Source organism: Bufo gargarizans, chromosome 1, assembly GCF_014858855.1.
Source record: "Bufo gargarizans isolate SCDJY-AF-19 chromosome 1, ASM1485885v1, whole genome shotgun sequence".
In the NCBI taxonomy this organism is placed as follows: domain Eukaryota; kingdom Metazoa; phylum Chordata; class Amphibia; order Anura; family Bufonidae; genus Bufo; species Bufo gargarizans.
The window spans coordinates 704,056,700-704,072,500 of record NC_058080.1 but is presented as its reverse complement, the minus strand read 5'-3'; the positions used below and the strand labels follow the sequence as shown (position 1 = coordinate 704,072,500).

Here is a 15,801-nt window from a genome sequence, read left to right as displayed (position 1 = left end):
TATAATACAGGATGTAACTCAGGATCCGTACAGGATGAGTAATGTATGTACACAGTGACTCCACCAGCAGAATAGTGAGCGCAGCTCTGGAGTATAATACAGGATGTAATTCAGGATCAGTAATGTAATGTACACAGTGTCTCCACCAGCAGAATAGTGAGTGCAGCTCTGGAGTATAATACAGGATGTAACTCAGGATCCGTACAGGATGAGTAATGTAATGTATGTACACAGTGACTGCACCTGCAGAATAGTGAGTGCAGCTCTGCAGTATAATACAGGATGTAACTCAGGATCAGCACAGGATAAGTAATGTAATGTATGTACACAGTGACTCCACCAGCAGAATAGTGAGTGCAGCTCTGCAGTATAATTACATGATGTAACTAAGGATTAGTACAGGATAAGTAATGTAATGTATGTACACCGTTACTGCACCAGCAGAATAGTGAGCACAGCTCTGGAGTATAAACAGGATGTAATTCAGGATCAGTACAGGATATGTAATGTATGTACATAGTGACTCCACCAGCAGAACAGCGAGTGTAGCTCTGGCGTATAATTCATGATGTAATACAGGATAAGTAATGTATGTATGTAGTAACCTTTGTACACTGTGATTCCACCAGCAGAATAGTGAGTGCAGCTCCGGAGTATAATACAGGAGGTAACTCAGGATCAGTAATGTATGTACACAGTGACTCCACCAGAACAGTGAGTGCAGCTCTGGAGTATAATACAGGATGTAACTCCGGATCCGTACAGGATGAGTAATGCAATTTATATGTAAAGTGACTCATGTTTAGGTAGTGTTTATACCCCATATTGCGAGATATGCTGTTCAACATCCTAAAGTCAGAAGAATGACAGAACCTGTAGGTATATAAAAGCAAGAAAATAAAAGTGCAGAAAAAAGGGTGAATCCATTAATGGCATACAGGCTAAGGCTCATAAAACAATATGCATGTTTGAATGCCATGTAGTGCCGCAGGGTCCGGGCGGCTTACATATTGATCTTGGGTTAATGGGCATGATGATCCTGCTTACTGAAAGCTCATCTGTGGCTCATATTGAAATGGAGCCTAGTGGCAAATTACAGCCGAAAGTATGGATGTGTTCACACAAAAATCTGCTCAATAAATTATTTAAAAAAAGAAAGGCAAAAAAAACACAAAATTGTGCAACGCTCCACAGCATTTCATTGTTATGGCAGGGTTTGGGGAGCTATAAGGCACCACTGGAAATGTAGCTCCTCACTGCTGCGTTATACAAACCCTCTTAAAGTGATGCAAAAAACACTCAGAACGTGCACGTTGGTCACTTGTAGCCTCTCTGGAGAAGTTCATGATGCTGCCGGCACAATGATTACCCCGCAGTGATCGCAGCATTAAAAGGTCTATGTTCTGCAGACCGTCAGCAGATGAAGAAGATCTCCTCCAGCATCTCTCGCTCTTCTGGATCCACACGGGGGGGCTCACGTCTCCTGACAGCTGGCTGGAAGGACTTGGACCTGCTGCGGGGGGTCGGGCTTAGGATACTGAAATCATAGGTCTGAGGTCGTTGTCTCTCTGCAGAAATGGGGCTGATGGCTTCCAGCATGTCGATGAGAGAGGTCTCGTACCTGGGGGGAAACGGGACAAAGACGCTATGAATGCAGAACTTTGCGCCACACTAGAGAAGACTCTGACTTCATTTATGATACAGCAGAGCTGAGGCCGTCATCTGCTGGTGTAGGCAATTCAAATAGGGTAATCACTGGGAAAAAAAATATAAGGTTTGAAAAGTAACAAATCGCAATATCAGAGAAAAAATGACTTTCAATATAAAACGCAGCTTTTACTTTTAAATGTTAAAATAATACCCAATAAAGAAAATAATCGTGAACTATGCCAGATAAATAGACAAAGCCCTACTTTGGGCGTGTCCAGGGCAATACAATCCAATAAACAAAAATGCAACAACTTACACTTTGGAGACCGTGGACCTGGACAATGGATATACGAGAGGTGAAGTCAGGACAGGGGGAGGGGGAAGAAATCCCTAATGTATCCCTCAACATTACCCCTGCCTACAGGCGGATCACCCGGCCCCGCGGTGGCTAAAGCCCTCACGGTCACCTACTGTAACCCTGCCAGTGGAGTTTCCAGATTCTTGTCCCGACGCGTTTCCCCAGTGTCCGTAAAACTGGTTCATCAGGGGACCAAGGATAAATAATCAGATGGTCATAGGTATCAATCATCCTATTATGATGACACTGCCTTAACTACCTTGAATCTGACGCCTAAAAAGATATCACACCTCCTAAGCCAGCATATCGAGACATCAGTGCCGGTCTTTGGAACGCACATGCGATTTCGAAACCGGAAGTGCTCCTGTCCCTGACGCTTCCTGCATAGGGAACGCATCTAGGGGCGTGAAAAAGAGAGAGACTAGGAGGAGCCAAAGATGTCGGCTGGGATAACTAGAGGGGGATTAAAAGACGTCAACATATAGTGAGCAAACCAGGGAATTCATAATCTCAGGCTAGTATCTAGGGTAACATGGTAAATACCTCTACATAGGTCCATTTTATTCATGAAGGGGTTCTTCAGGGGACATGGATAAACAAACTGTGGGGACACAGAATAATGTCCCAGACAGGTCCCCATGAAATGATCTCGGTTTGATAACCTACAGATAAACCTAACCTCACATCTTGTAGTGAGCAGATCACCATAGAACATGGCGTATACAGGAAAGAGAGAAAAGCTAAATAAAGCAGCTCGTCGAGTCCCAGGGGATATACGGTTTTCAGACGGTACATCCACTGGGCTTCCTTCCGGAGAATTTTATTGTCCCAATCGCCACCCCTTGGTGACTGCCGTACAACGTCAATAACTTGAAATGTAAGGGTACGGACATCACCATCATGTACATCAAGCACATGACGTGCGATGGGTTTATCCCTACGATTCCTCACATCACCCAGATAATGGCCAACTCGTCTTCTCAATTCGCGTTTGGTTTTACCGACATAATTTAGGGGACAGCTGCAGGTACATAAGTAAATAACTCCCGGTGTTTGGCAGTTAGGGTATCAGACATGCCAGATTACCAGAATTTGCTAAGGCTAGTGACCCGGCCGAAACCCGGTGTCCATGCCGGAAACTGTCCGATTATAGTCCGTGCTCCGCAGGTGCACGCCCCTATCTTGCTAGACGGATACGGTGAACTCCGGCAGGCTGTTCTTCTGTTGGGGCAGCCTGCGGACGGATAGCTTCAGCGTAGATGTGGAAGTAGCCTAACCATTTAACGTCTAGACACACACACACGCCATTGCCATTCCCATTCCCCATGTTGTGTCAGGACCATCCAGTTTCTAGTAGTGCTCTGCTCCTCCAGACCCCCTAAAAAACTAATGCCCACCAGTGCAGGAAGCAATGTGAATACAGCTTCGGAGGTGACTGGAGTATAAGTGAAATTGTAAAAAAGTAAACTCTGCAAATGGCTTTTCCGCTCCATTCATTTTACACATTCCTGGGTGGAACATGACTAACACCAGGCGGTCTGAGAAATGAAGACCATATGAGGTGGGGTAAATCCAGGCGCACACAGCCATAACTCCATATCACCCCAATATCCTGGAGCAGAATAGGAGTTTGACAGAAGTAATAACTTGGAATTTATATGATGCTCTCAATGTGCAGAATGAATGAGCTGTGAGGGGGGTGGGGGGGCTATTTAATGAAAAAGCAGCGAACGGCACATTGTGGTCCTCCGGCCCCGTATACAGTATTAGATCCCACGGATCAATACCATCATTTTACAATGATAAGGAGGGCTGCACAAGCACATTACAGGGCATTATTCACCGCAATCTCTTCTCATTGTGCAAAGTGGGTGAAGCAGAATTGCAGAGCTTTCTCATTGTAGCTGAATAATATGATGGCCTCCCGTCATACCTAGACCTGGGGAGGGGGGGGGGGGGTCGGGGGACGAGGAGAAAAAAAAAAAAAAAAAGTGGTCTGAAAAATGGCTGTAAATATAACAAGGGGCCTTATACTCCAGGCACATCCACAGCTTCCAGGTCTATGTGCACCCTTTCCATGCTCACTGTGCGCACACAGTATTCTGGAAGACCCCAACTGTACAGCTATGTCATTTAGAAAATACTTAAAGGGGTATTCCAACCTCAGACGTGTATGGCTTTACCACAGGATGTCTGCAAAACATATAAGGCAGGTGGTACTGGTCTGTAAAACCCACACCAATGTATACATACAGCAAATCTTTAAAGGGGTTTTCCCATCATCAGTATCTGATCAGTGGGGGTCCGACACCTGGGAGCCCTTTTGATCAGCTGTTTCCTAGGCCAGTGACCACACGTTCATCGATCATGTGGCCTATGTGCTGCTCAGACTGAGTTGCACCCAATGGCGTACTAAGGGGGGGAAGCGGGGGGCGGTCCGCCCCGGGTGCCAGCTCTCAGGGGGGTGCTAGAAGCAATGAGTGCTGCCATCAATACAGATGGAAGCGCTCATTGCTGGAGCGCAGGGATCTGGGTTCTGTCACTCGCCGCTCAGCTCCCCACGCTCCTCCCCTCCTTCAGGCCAGCCGCGCTCTGCTTGCCTGTGTGGGCGGAGCCTGCAGCCCGGTAATCTGCATAGGCCACGCCCAGAGCGATCTGTGCCTGCAGAGAAAAGGACTGAGCTTCAGGAACTGGACAAGGTGAGTAGTTACTGTGATTTTCTTTGTTAGTTTTTTTTATACAGAGGAGGTAAAGAGGGCTTTATTACTATGGAGGGGGGCACAGAGGGCATTACTAAAGCACAATGGGCATTTCTACTATTGAGAGGGCACAGAGCCAAAGGGCATTACTACAATAAAGGGGGCACAGAGTGCATTATTACTGTGAAGTGGGCCCAGTGGGAATTATTATTGTGAAGGGGGCACAAAGGGGATTTCTACTATGGAGGGGGCACAGAGGGCATTACTAGCACAGTGGGCATTATTACTATTAAGGTGGCACAATGGGCATTATTATGTGAAGGGGGCACAATTGGGACTATTACTGTGAAAGAGGCACAGAGGGCACAATGTGGGCATAACAACTGTGAGGGGGCACACATCTGTACAAAACTACTGTGAAGGTTGTACAATGAGGGCAATACTACTGTTAGGGGGCCAGAGAAAGGACCTGTCCCAGGTGCCAAGCACCGTAGGCACACCACTGGGTGCGCCACAATTATCAAGGCCGGATCAGACACCAGCGGAGCACAGATGAAGACCTCAGTATGAAATGCTGTTCGTATTAAATTGTCCATCTATAGAATCGTTAGAAACAAAATCAAATCTATATATTTTTTTTTTTTACTATTTTCTCAAAACTGTAAAAAAAATATATATATATAAAAGCAAAAGAACAAAAATTGTGTGTGTAAAAATGCTAAACAAATAAGAACCCTGTAAACCAGGAAAAATCACATTGGTAACAAAACAAAAAAAAGGCCACAGCTGTTACACCAACGACACGTTCTAAAACCGCTAACTGAAGGCCCAAAATACCCTGGACCTGAACCAGTAAATAAATTACCATAAACTGCTACTAAAAGTAAAATAAGAGGAGTGTAAAGGGAAGGAGGAGTACAGTGCCCCCTGCGGGATGCTTTGCGGCTCGGGTGGGGTTTAGAGTAAAGCAGGGAGATGGAACGCAGCCCCCTTCACCCCCCACCTCGTACCGTCAGGTTCTGCTAATAAGATGCCATGAATAACTGGGATCTCGTTCAGACGCTCCTTAATTTGAAAGCCCTGAGCGCTGTCTGCACAGAGTGACTGACAATTGGCCGCTTTCACACCTGTCTGGGGAGTCGCTTCCCTTTTTTGTTTTTAATGGCTGATAACGTGTCTTTTATTATGTGCCCAGCAATGCTCCGTGGCATTTCCACAAAGCACACAGCTATCTAACCTCACATGCGGGTTAAGCAATGTGACAGGTGGCTACGTTTTATGAGTGAGCGGCCAATTAGAGGCTGTCTGGAGCCCGAGTAAACAATGCCGGCTGCCTGGCAGGTACAGAGCGCCGCAGAGTCAGGGGTCGCCCCGCGCAGCTCTGCAATTTACTGTCGGTTCTGAGACTGGTCCGCCGGTGACATGGGTCGCGTGTATGGGAGAAGATCACAGCGAGAAAACAAGTAATGCAAAACGTCCCACATCCGACTCCGCCCGCAAATAATAGCATGGCTTCCAGGATCGTTAACCCTTTCATAGCTAGGCAAAGCTCTGCAGTATAGTACCTATAGGGAGGATTAAAGGAGAAGGAAAGTAATTGAGGCATGGACCAAAAGCTGCGGCCAAAATGAGTGATTTTTTTTTTTTGTGATCTGAAGGAAACTTCATATAAATTTACGTACATACAATAATCGAAAAAAGCTGCCGTTTTTCCACTACACATAAAATCACATCATCTAGGGCAGGGATCAGTAACCTCCGAGCACTCCAGAAGTTCGGACACTACAACTCCCACCATTCCCTGCTGTAGGCTGATAGCTGTAGGCAGACTGGGCATGCTGGGAGTTGTAGTTTCTCAGCAGCTGGAGTGCCAAAGGTTGCGAACCTGTGATCTAGGGCCTCATCTAATATTGTACAGACTGCAGTGAAAAAAGGCCACACTCCAGGCTGATGGCAAAAAGGACAGGATCAGTGCTGTTCATGTTATCTAGGTGGGATACAACTGTAACAAACTCTCAGCTGGGAGAAGTCCCAGGTCAGGATGGGCCTTTGGGTGCAAATAATAATGTTGACACATTATTCCTTGACAGCAAGCAGAGGTGGTAAACAATGGAAACACAAAGTACACCAAAAATCCCTTTAATGCTAATTGTGACTGGACTCGCTTTTTGCCCCTGGTCACACGGAGGAATGTTCCTGGATCACAATAGTTCAGGACACATCTGCATGCGCCAGTCAGCAGTGATGAACAGTAGGGGCAACATTCGAATTCGCAATATTTAGCGAATATTTGGGCTAATATTCGTCATATATTCGCAAATTCAAGATCTTGCCATATTCTTGATTGCGAAAATCAGCAATTGGAAAAATCGCTATAAAAATTTGCGATATGAAAATTCACGGTCAATACTACTCCTAAAGTCAAAGATATTGCAGCCTTTCTTATTGGCCCACAAGCAAGAAGCAGTGAGGGATCATGGGTACTGATGAAAAAAAAATCAAGAATATTTGCAATTACGAAGATATAGCACTACATTCTACATATTCTCGAAATGCCAATATTCGCGATCAACACTAGCAGTCAGGATATCATCTGTTGGGAGTTGTAGTTCTGCAACAGCTGGAGAGTGACAAATTTGAGATGGCCACCAAGGAAACAGAAGAACTGTGAATACAGCTTTTGATGTGATTGGAGTGTAAGACATAGTGTGATGCCAAGTATCTGAACAGACAACTACATGTGATACCAGGCATCAGGTATCTGAAGGACAGCCGCATGTGATACCGGGGATCCGGTATCTGAAGGACAGCCGCATGTGATACCAGATATTACCGGTAGGTATGTGAACGGACCGCCACATGTGATACCAGATATTACCGGTAGGTATGTGAACGGACCGCCACATGTGATACCAGACATCATGTATCCTGTAAGCTGCTCAGCTAAAATGCTGTATAAGGGGAACCTGGTCCTGACCTCCCCACCATTAGCTGGAATGAAGTCCCCAATGCTCTGTTTTTGGCAGGAGAGCAGGGAGAATATTTAGTGTCCTGCTCCATAGCAGGAACAGGGATAGAATCCTCTTAAAAACTGACAAAAAATGCACACTTTTTTGTGATGTAGCAATACCCACCAACACCCCATGGCCGTTTGTTTTGTCGCTGTACACATATTCTGTAAACCTAAAGATGTCCGGTTCTGCTACATCCAGACACACGCACTTGTCTTCTCTCTAACAGGTAGGATTTCTTGCATCGGGCACGTGGTGGCGTCGGAGATGAGACAGGCAAGAGTTAATGATTTTACCGAAGCGATTATGATCTGTGCTATAAGCAGCTAATTTAAAGCTCTTTGCTCCATCTTGCTGCCACCTCTTACTAATTGTGACTTGAATCATAAATTACACGAAGGCTGTAAAAACATCTTCAAAGCCGGCGAACAAAGAACCGGAGCGCTGCGGCGAAGAATGCGAGGAGCCGATAAAGATTAAAGTGGCGGCAGAACAATAAATTGGATGCACTCGCTGCTTTCGTACACAGATGTTGTATGACAGCAGAAGCACTTACACATGTAACACGCAGACACGGACAGTTCCAGGCGAAGGGTTCCTAATCACACATGAAAGGGACAATTTCATCTTCCCTTAATGATGACATTGCACTAGCGGAACGTGCTGCGTCCTTGTAATCATCCCTCAACTGATACTAGTCAGCCTGCTTATAGAGCTCCTCTGCTTTTATTTTAAAAAAATATATATTAAAAATAAAGTTTCTGATTTCAATTCTTTACCAAAATGTCTGCTTGCTGAACAGACCTGGTTCAGCTTTAGTCTCCGCAAACGTCTGTGGGCCAGGAGTCGACGCTGAGACATGTTACCTGCAATGACACATTGTAGCAAATATGTGCTATTGAGAGGCAGTGGAGCATTACTTAGCCTGGATACAACTGTGACAAAGCCTCAGCTGTGTAATCAGGACTAGGTGTGCATGGGTTTCCACCAGCACTGGAAACATCTCTGTGGTCTGCCCTCCGTCTCTACAAAACATCTGCCTATAAGGGGTTAATCGAGTTATACAAGAACTCGGGCACCCCCAGTAAACTAATAAATGAATGGATCCCCAATTGTTTTCGTCTCTGCTTCTTCCTGCGCTGCGCTCCCCGCTCCTCAATGCTGCTCTTAGTTTTTCTGACTGCAGCAGTGAAGTTCTGCGCGCACAGGTCACCGCTGCAGCCAATCACTGCAGAGATGTGTGATCTGAACGCCATTGCTGCAGCCAAGAAGATGACGTCCACAGTGGGCTGAAACAGTGGAGGTAACAGATGAGTGTCCATTCATTTTTCTCTGCTGTTTCTTTGAGCGCTGCTGTGCAAATACAAACCACAGGGGAACTGCAAAACTGTGGATGCAGCCAGGGATGTGAAAGGAGCAGGAGGATATTTTCCACTAGTTTAAGCAGTTTATTCTGCAATAAAACTGAAAAGCACAAATCTGTGCACACTGGCCATCGCTGCAGCCAGTCACTGGCCTCAGCAGAGATGTGTGAACGGAACGCCATTGCTGCAGCCAAGATGATGATGTTAGCGGGTCAGTGGAAACGAACCCGAGAAATGTTTTGTTTTACAGTAGAAAAATTTTTATGAAGTTATTACCAGAAGTTTTCGAGACTTCCCGAAGTAATAACTTCGGCTCATAGGAGCCAATACATTCTAATACTGTACGGAGCACTCACTGTGTACAGTGTTCAAACTAAGTTTTATGCAAATAGACTTCGGAGGTTTCATCCCTAGTGAGTATCCATTCATTGGATATTTCAGGCCATGTACAGAGGTTGCCCAAGCTTTTATAAAACTCTAACAACCTTTTAATATCATCATGATCTGTGTTCTTATTGTACATACTAGACATATGCAGTTGCAAGAAAAAGTATGTGAACCCTTTGGAATGATACGGATTTCTGCACAAATTGGTCATAAAATGTGATCTGACCTTCATCTAAGTCACAACAATAGACAATCACAGTCTGCTTAACCTAATAACACACAAAGAATTAAATGTTACCATGTTTTTATTGAACACACCATGTAAACATTTCCAGTGCAGGTGGAAAAAGTATGTGAACCCTTGGATTTAATAACTGGTTGAACCTCCTTTGGCAGCAACAACTTCAACCAAACGTTTCCTGTAGTTGCAGATCAGACGTGCACAACGGTCAGGAGCAATTCTTGACCATTCCTCTTTGCAGAACTGTTTCAGTTCAGCAATATTCTTGGGATGTCTGGTGTGAATCGCTTTCTTGAGGTCATGCCACATCATCTCAATCGGGTTGAGGTCAGGACTCTGACTGGGCCACTCCAGATGGCATATTCTCTTCTGTTTAAGCCATTCTGTTGTTGATTTACTTCTATGCTTTGGGTCGTTGTCCTGTTTCAACACCCATCTTCTGTTGAGCTTCAGCTGGTGGACAGATGGCCTTAAGTTCTCCTGCAAAATGTCTTGATAAACTTGGGAATTAATTTTTCCTTCGATGATAGCAATCCGTCCAGGCCCTGGCACAGCAAAGCTGCCCCAAACCATGATGCCCCCACCACCATACTTCACAGTTGGGATGAGGTTTTGATGTTGGTGTGCTGTGCCTCTTTTTCTCCACACATAGTGTTGTGTGTTTCTTCCAAACAACTCAACTTTGGGTTCATCTGTCCACAGAATATTTTTCCAGTACTGCTGTGGAACATCCAGGTGCTCTTGTGGAAACTGTAAACGTGCAGCAATGTTTTTTTGGGACAGCACTGTCTTCCTCTGAGGTATCCTCCCATGAAATCCATTCTTGTTTAGTGTTTTACGTATCGTAGATTCCCCAACAGGGATGTTAGCGTATGCCAGAGACTTTGGTAAGTCTTTAGCTGACACTCTAGGATTCTTCTTCACCTCATTGAGCAGTCTGCACTGTGCTCTTGCAGTCATCTTTACAGGACGGACACTCCTAGGGAGAGTAGCAGCAGTGGACTGATTGAGTAGACCGTGGACTGATGAACAGCAAGGCTTTTGGAGATACTTTTATAACCCTTTCCAGCTTTATGCAAGTCAACAATTCTTAATCGTAGGTCTTCTGAGAGCTCTTTTGTGCAAGGCATCATTCACATCAGGCAATGCTTCTTGTGTAAAGCGAACCCAGAACTGGGGTGTGTTTTTTATAGGGCAGGGCAGCTGTAACCAACACCTCCAATCTCATCTCATTGATTGGACTCCTCACTCCAATTACCTCTTGGAGATGTCATTAGACTAGGGGTTCACATACTTTTTCCACCTGCACTGTGAATGTTTACATGGTGTGATCAATAAAAACATGGTAACATTTAATTCTGTGTGTGTTATTAGGTTAAGCAGACTGTGATTGTCTATTGGTGTGACTTAGATGAAGATCAGATCACATTTTATGACCAATTTGTGCAGAAATCCATATCATTCCAAAGGGTTCACATACTTTTTCTTGCAACTGTATTTGGACACACAAAGCCGCTGCAATGTAAGCGATAGCAGCGTCACAGTGACTCTTTACCGCACAGTGATCATCGTTACCAGCAAAACTGCACAGTCATTATCAATTTAAAAACCACACAGAGTTCCTAAGGCCTCTTTCACAAAGGCGTCATGAATTTGGGCCGGATAAGATGCACGATTTTTCTGCGCGAGTGAAAAACATTTTAATGCGTTTTGCACGCGTGTGAGAAAAATCTGCATGTTTGGTACACAAACCCGAACTTCTTCACAGAAGCTCGGGTTTGGGTTAGGCGTTGTGTAGATTGTATTATTTTCCTATATAACATGGTTATAAGGGAAAATAATAGCATTGTTAATACAGAATGCATAGTAAAATAGTGAAAAAATAAATAAATAATTTAACTCCCCTTAATCCACTTGTTCGCGCAGCCCAGCTTCTCTTCTGTATTCTTTCTTCAGGAGCTGGGTAAAGGATCTTTGATGACATCACTGCGCTCATCACATGATCCATCACCATGGTGATGGATCATGTGACGGACCATGTGATGAGCGCAGTGACATCACCACAGGTCTTTTTCCTCCTGCACAGCAAAGACGACGACAGAAGAGATGCCGGCTGCGCGAACAGGTGGATTAAGGAGAGTTAAATTATATTTTTTTTAACCCCTCCACCCCTATTTTACTAAGCTTTCTGTATTAAGAATGCTATTATTTTCCCTTATAACCATGTTATAAGGGAAAATAATAATGATCGGGTCCCCATGCCGATCACCTCCTAGCAACCATGCGTGAAAATTGCACCGCATCTGCACTTGCTTGCGGATGCTTGCTATTTTCACGCAGCCCTATTCACTTCTATGGGACCTGCGTTGAGTGACAAACGCACAAAATAGAGCTTGCTGCGATTTACACGCAACGCACAAGTGATGGGTGAAAATCACCGCTCATGTGCACAGCCTCATAGAAATGAATGGGTCAAGATTCAGTGCGGGTGCAATGCGTTCACCTCACGCAATGCACCCGCGTGGAAAACTCACCCGTGTGAAAAAGGTCTAATGGAAGTTACTGGCCCCTAAATAATCTCCAGATGTGGTTGTCGTTTGCTGAACATCTGATGTTTTAGGGGCTTATTATTGACTCTGGATCAACAGGTCCTCTGGGGGGCCAGTCCAATCCTGGTTTTCAGCTACTGGCTGTAAACTAGAATGACTATTCACTGACAGCAAGCCGCAATCAAATGAATATATAATTAAAGAATTTCTAACACTATAAATGCTTTAATGTTTTACCTTTTTTCCTAAAGTGTCAGAGAATCTGAGGGTTCACAAACTTAGCGAGTTTCCAGTACTTCTCTGACAACTGATGTATTATCACATATCTACTGGTGCTTCTCCCAAGGTTACCACGTAATCACAAGGCAGAAGCTTGTCTGTTACGCCTGCCCAAAGGCACAAAACTTGTTGGTTACACATGCTGTAGCCGTCACCAAAAGTTTTCATCAGAATAGTAGTTTGCTTCTGGACTGGAGCACATAAACCGCCTCTCAAGGTCTGGATGGAATACCAGTAGTAGCGTCTGTCCTGCAGGTATTGGGTCCAGTTTGCGGGGATGGCTCTCCACAGCAGTCACTATCTCATATGTGGTGCTCCCCAGTCACATCATCTGCCTGGAATAGACCCCTGTCTTCCCAGCTAAAGGAGGGCACAGATGTGACAGCATCTCACTACTGCCACACCATCTAACAAGATCTGTCTCTCCCTCGCCCGAGTCTGCTCGGTCCTGACCTGCGTCACCGCAGAGGCTCTAATTTCGATATAGAAGAAGAGCACTTACTTAGGCACATGTCCAACCTGAATATTTGGGGCTAGTCTAGCCCTATTTAACATGTCTATAGCACTTCCCATAGAAGGAATCCATCCCTATTGACAAGGGGAAATAGTAAGGCCCAGTTGTCAATTTATACATACCTTTCCCAAGAGGTATAACAGAGGAACATTACAATGCAGTGTTTCCACCCCTGTTAAAGGGTAAATGTCATGTTTTCATTAAAAAATAAACTTTAGCATATGTTACTGCAGCAGCAGCATTATGCATAAAGCAATCTTTAGTTTCTTCACATACCACTGTTTTCATTGAGTTTTTCCCTTAGTTACGGCTGTTTAAACATTTACAATATGAGGGCCTTCTCAAGATGGCTCCTCTGCCAGTTCTCTGAGGCCAAAACTGCTTTCCCTCACTTCCCATACACACTTGCTGTAGCCAGCAGCTTCCTGCCAACCAATCAGATTGGATTACTGAGAGACACGCCTCCTCACTCTGAAGCCTAATGCAGGCATGCAAAAAGGCTTCTGTTTATGCTAAAGGGAAGACAGACAAGCCCTAGAAACGGTCTTTTAAGGGAGCAGTGGAAAGGGACAGAAGACATTAATGAAAGCGGTCATTTTTTATTTTATTTGCTAATTTATTAGAGCTAAGCATGTATACCTGAGTTAGTCTGTCAATGATTGTCAAAAGATCTGTACTTACCTTATAATAAGGTAATTACAGATCTTTTGACAATCATTGACAGACTAACTCAGGTATACATGCCTAGCTCTAATAAACTAGCAAAATAAAATAAAAAATGACAGTCCTTAGGGAGAGAGCACCTTAATCAGTGTGAGGAGACTTCTAGGCCATACATGTTGCTCTGGAATTCTGGGAGGGAAGAAATGGAAATGAGCTCTTAACAAGCTTTGTCTCTGGTATTAGGGCTCTTTCACACCTGCGTTCTCTTCTTCCGGCATAGAGTTCCATCATCGGGGCTCTATGCCGGAAAAATCCTGATCAGGATTATCCCCATGCATTCTGAATGGAGAGAAATCTGTTCAGGATGCATCAGGATGTCTTCAGTTCAGGACCGGAACGTTTTTTGGCCGGAGAAAATACCGCAGCATGCTGCGCTTTTTGCTCCGGTCAAACATCCTGAACACTTGCCGCATCGACGGATCCGGAATAATAGCCCATTGAAATTTATTATTCCGGATCCGTCCTAACATCTTCAGTTGTTACGACGCAACGACTGATCCGGAAGTTGCGTCTGCGCCAGGAAGTAGGAAGGGCTTGGCTGGCGCGAAATCTTCCACTAGACAGCTCGCGTGAAATAATTTACATACCGGAGTCGCTCATCAGTACACAACGGATCCGCTGTTTCGACGGATCTGGACCCATACCGGATCCGTACGACGGATCCGGAAAAAAAAACCATGTTGACTTCAGGATTTCCGGATCAGTATTTTACCCAAAAAGTCGTAAAGAAAAAATTATGCGTTCTTACGCGTTTTTCTGGATCCGGCGTGTAATTCCAGCAAATTGAGTGCACAACGGATCCGGACAACGCAAGTGTGAAAGAGACCTTAGAGGCAAAGCTTGTTAAGAGCTCAATTTGCATTTCTTCCCTCCCAGTTACCCTTTAAGTAATGAGGGACTACATACTGGAAGGAGGTGGTGGGTGCCGCTTTTACTACACCTCTCCTCCATAGATCTCACACATTTTCTCTCTTGCCACCTTCATCTCAAAACGTTCTTACGCGCGAGCCAACATCTAACTAACATGACATATTCCAGTGCTGCCGACACATCTCCTCCATCTTCTCTGTCTTCTAAGTCTCCGAGCTGCACACTTTCTTAACCCTTAAAAACCAGATCCTCTTTTCTTTCATCTATCAGGAGATCTGCAATAAGCTGCAGTCCCTTAGAAACTTATGATAATAGTCTATCAGTTGCAACCAGATTCCTCCATTTTATATCTTTTGCTAATATATAGAATTTAAAGGAAACAAATCCTCCTATCATCTTCTGAAACTTGTGGTATCTACTCCCCCATAATCATCATCAGGTGTGGTGACCTCCAAATATCAACTCTTATCATACAGGACAGACCACGCGGGCCTTGCCTAATGTCTGGCTAGGCATCGCATTCATGTATAGCGCATTGATGGCAGAAGTCTTATGGATTTTTGTGTATACCTGACACTAGATATAGATGTAGTAGAGATGAATTTGTTATTTGACTTGGAGCTGCAATTTAGGGGCAACATAATATCGGCAATGTCCGCACTAAACACCACTGTACAGTTTCCCTACAAATATGACCTGCGTAAAAAAGTACAGTCACTTTGTGGTCTCCACTCACATCCAAACCTGAGCAGGGATGTTGGTTGCCTTCTGTTACAGGGAGCTAATGCGTAAGGCTAGCGTCACGTTAGTGTTAGGCATCTCCAGCAGGCTGTACCGGCAGATTCTAGTCATATTTGCCAGGTTGCCGCGAGATCTTCACCAGTCCCCGTTATAGTGAATGAGGCCTGGCGGAATCCCGGCAGTGACGATCCGGAAGGAAGATATGAAACAGGCCTAAAATGACTGCCAAATACAAGCCACAGGAAACTGCATAACTGTGGATGCAGCCAGGGATGTGAAAGGAGCAGTAAGATATCCGAAAATTTATTTTACACTAGTTTAAGCAGCTTATTCTGCAAAAAACTAAGAAGCACAAATCAGGTCCGTTCTTGTAGCTGATGTGGGAAAACGAGCCAGCGGAAGGACCTGAGCGACT

General features: G+C 44.8%; 1 protein-coding gene across 1 annotated transcript in view; it reads right to left on the bottom strand.

The window, feature by feature from the left end:
- Positions 1 to 430: 430 nt before the first annotated feature.
- The window catches only part of KIAA1328 (KIAA1328 ortholog), a 167,646-nt gene continuing 152,275 nt past the window's right edge, over positions 431 to 15,801 (bottom strand). Inside the window, exon 11 of the mRNA XM_044292623.1 lies at positions 431 to 1,621. Within this exon, the coding sequence (XP_044148558.1) occupies positions 1,414 to 1,621 (208 nt within the window). The 3' untranslated portion in view covers positions 431 to 1,413. The remainder of the gene's footprint in view (positions 1,622 to 15,801) is intronic.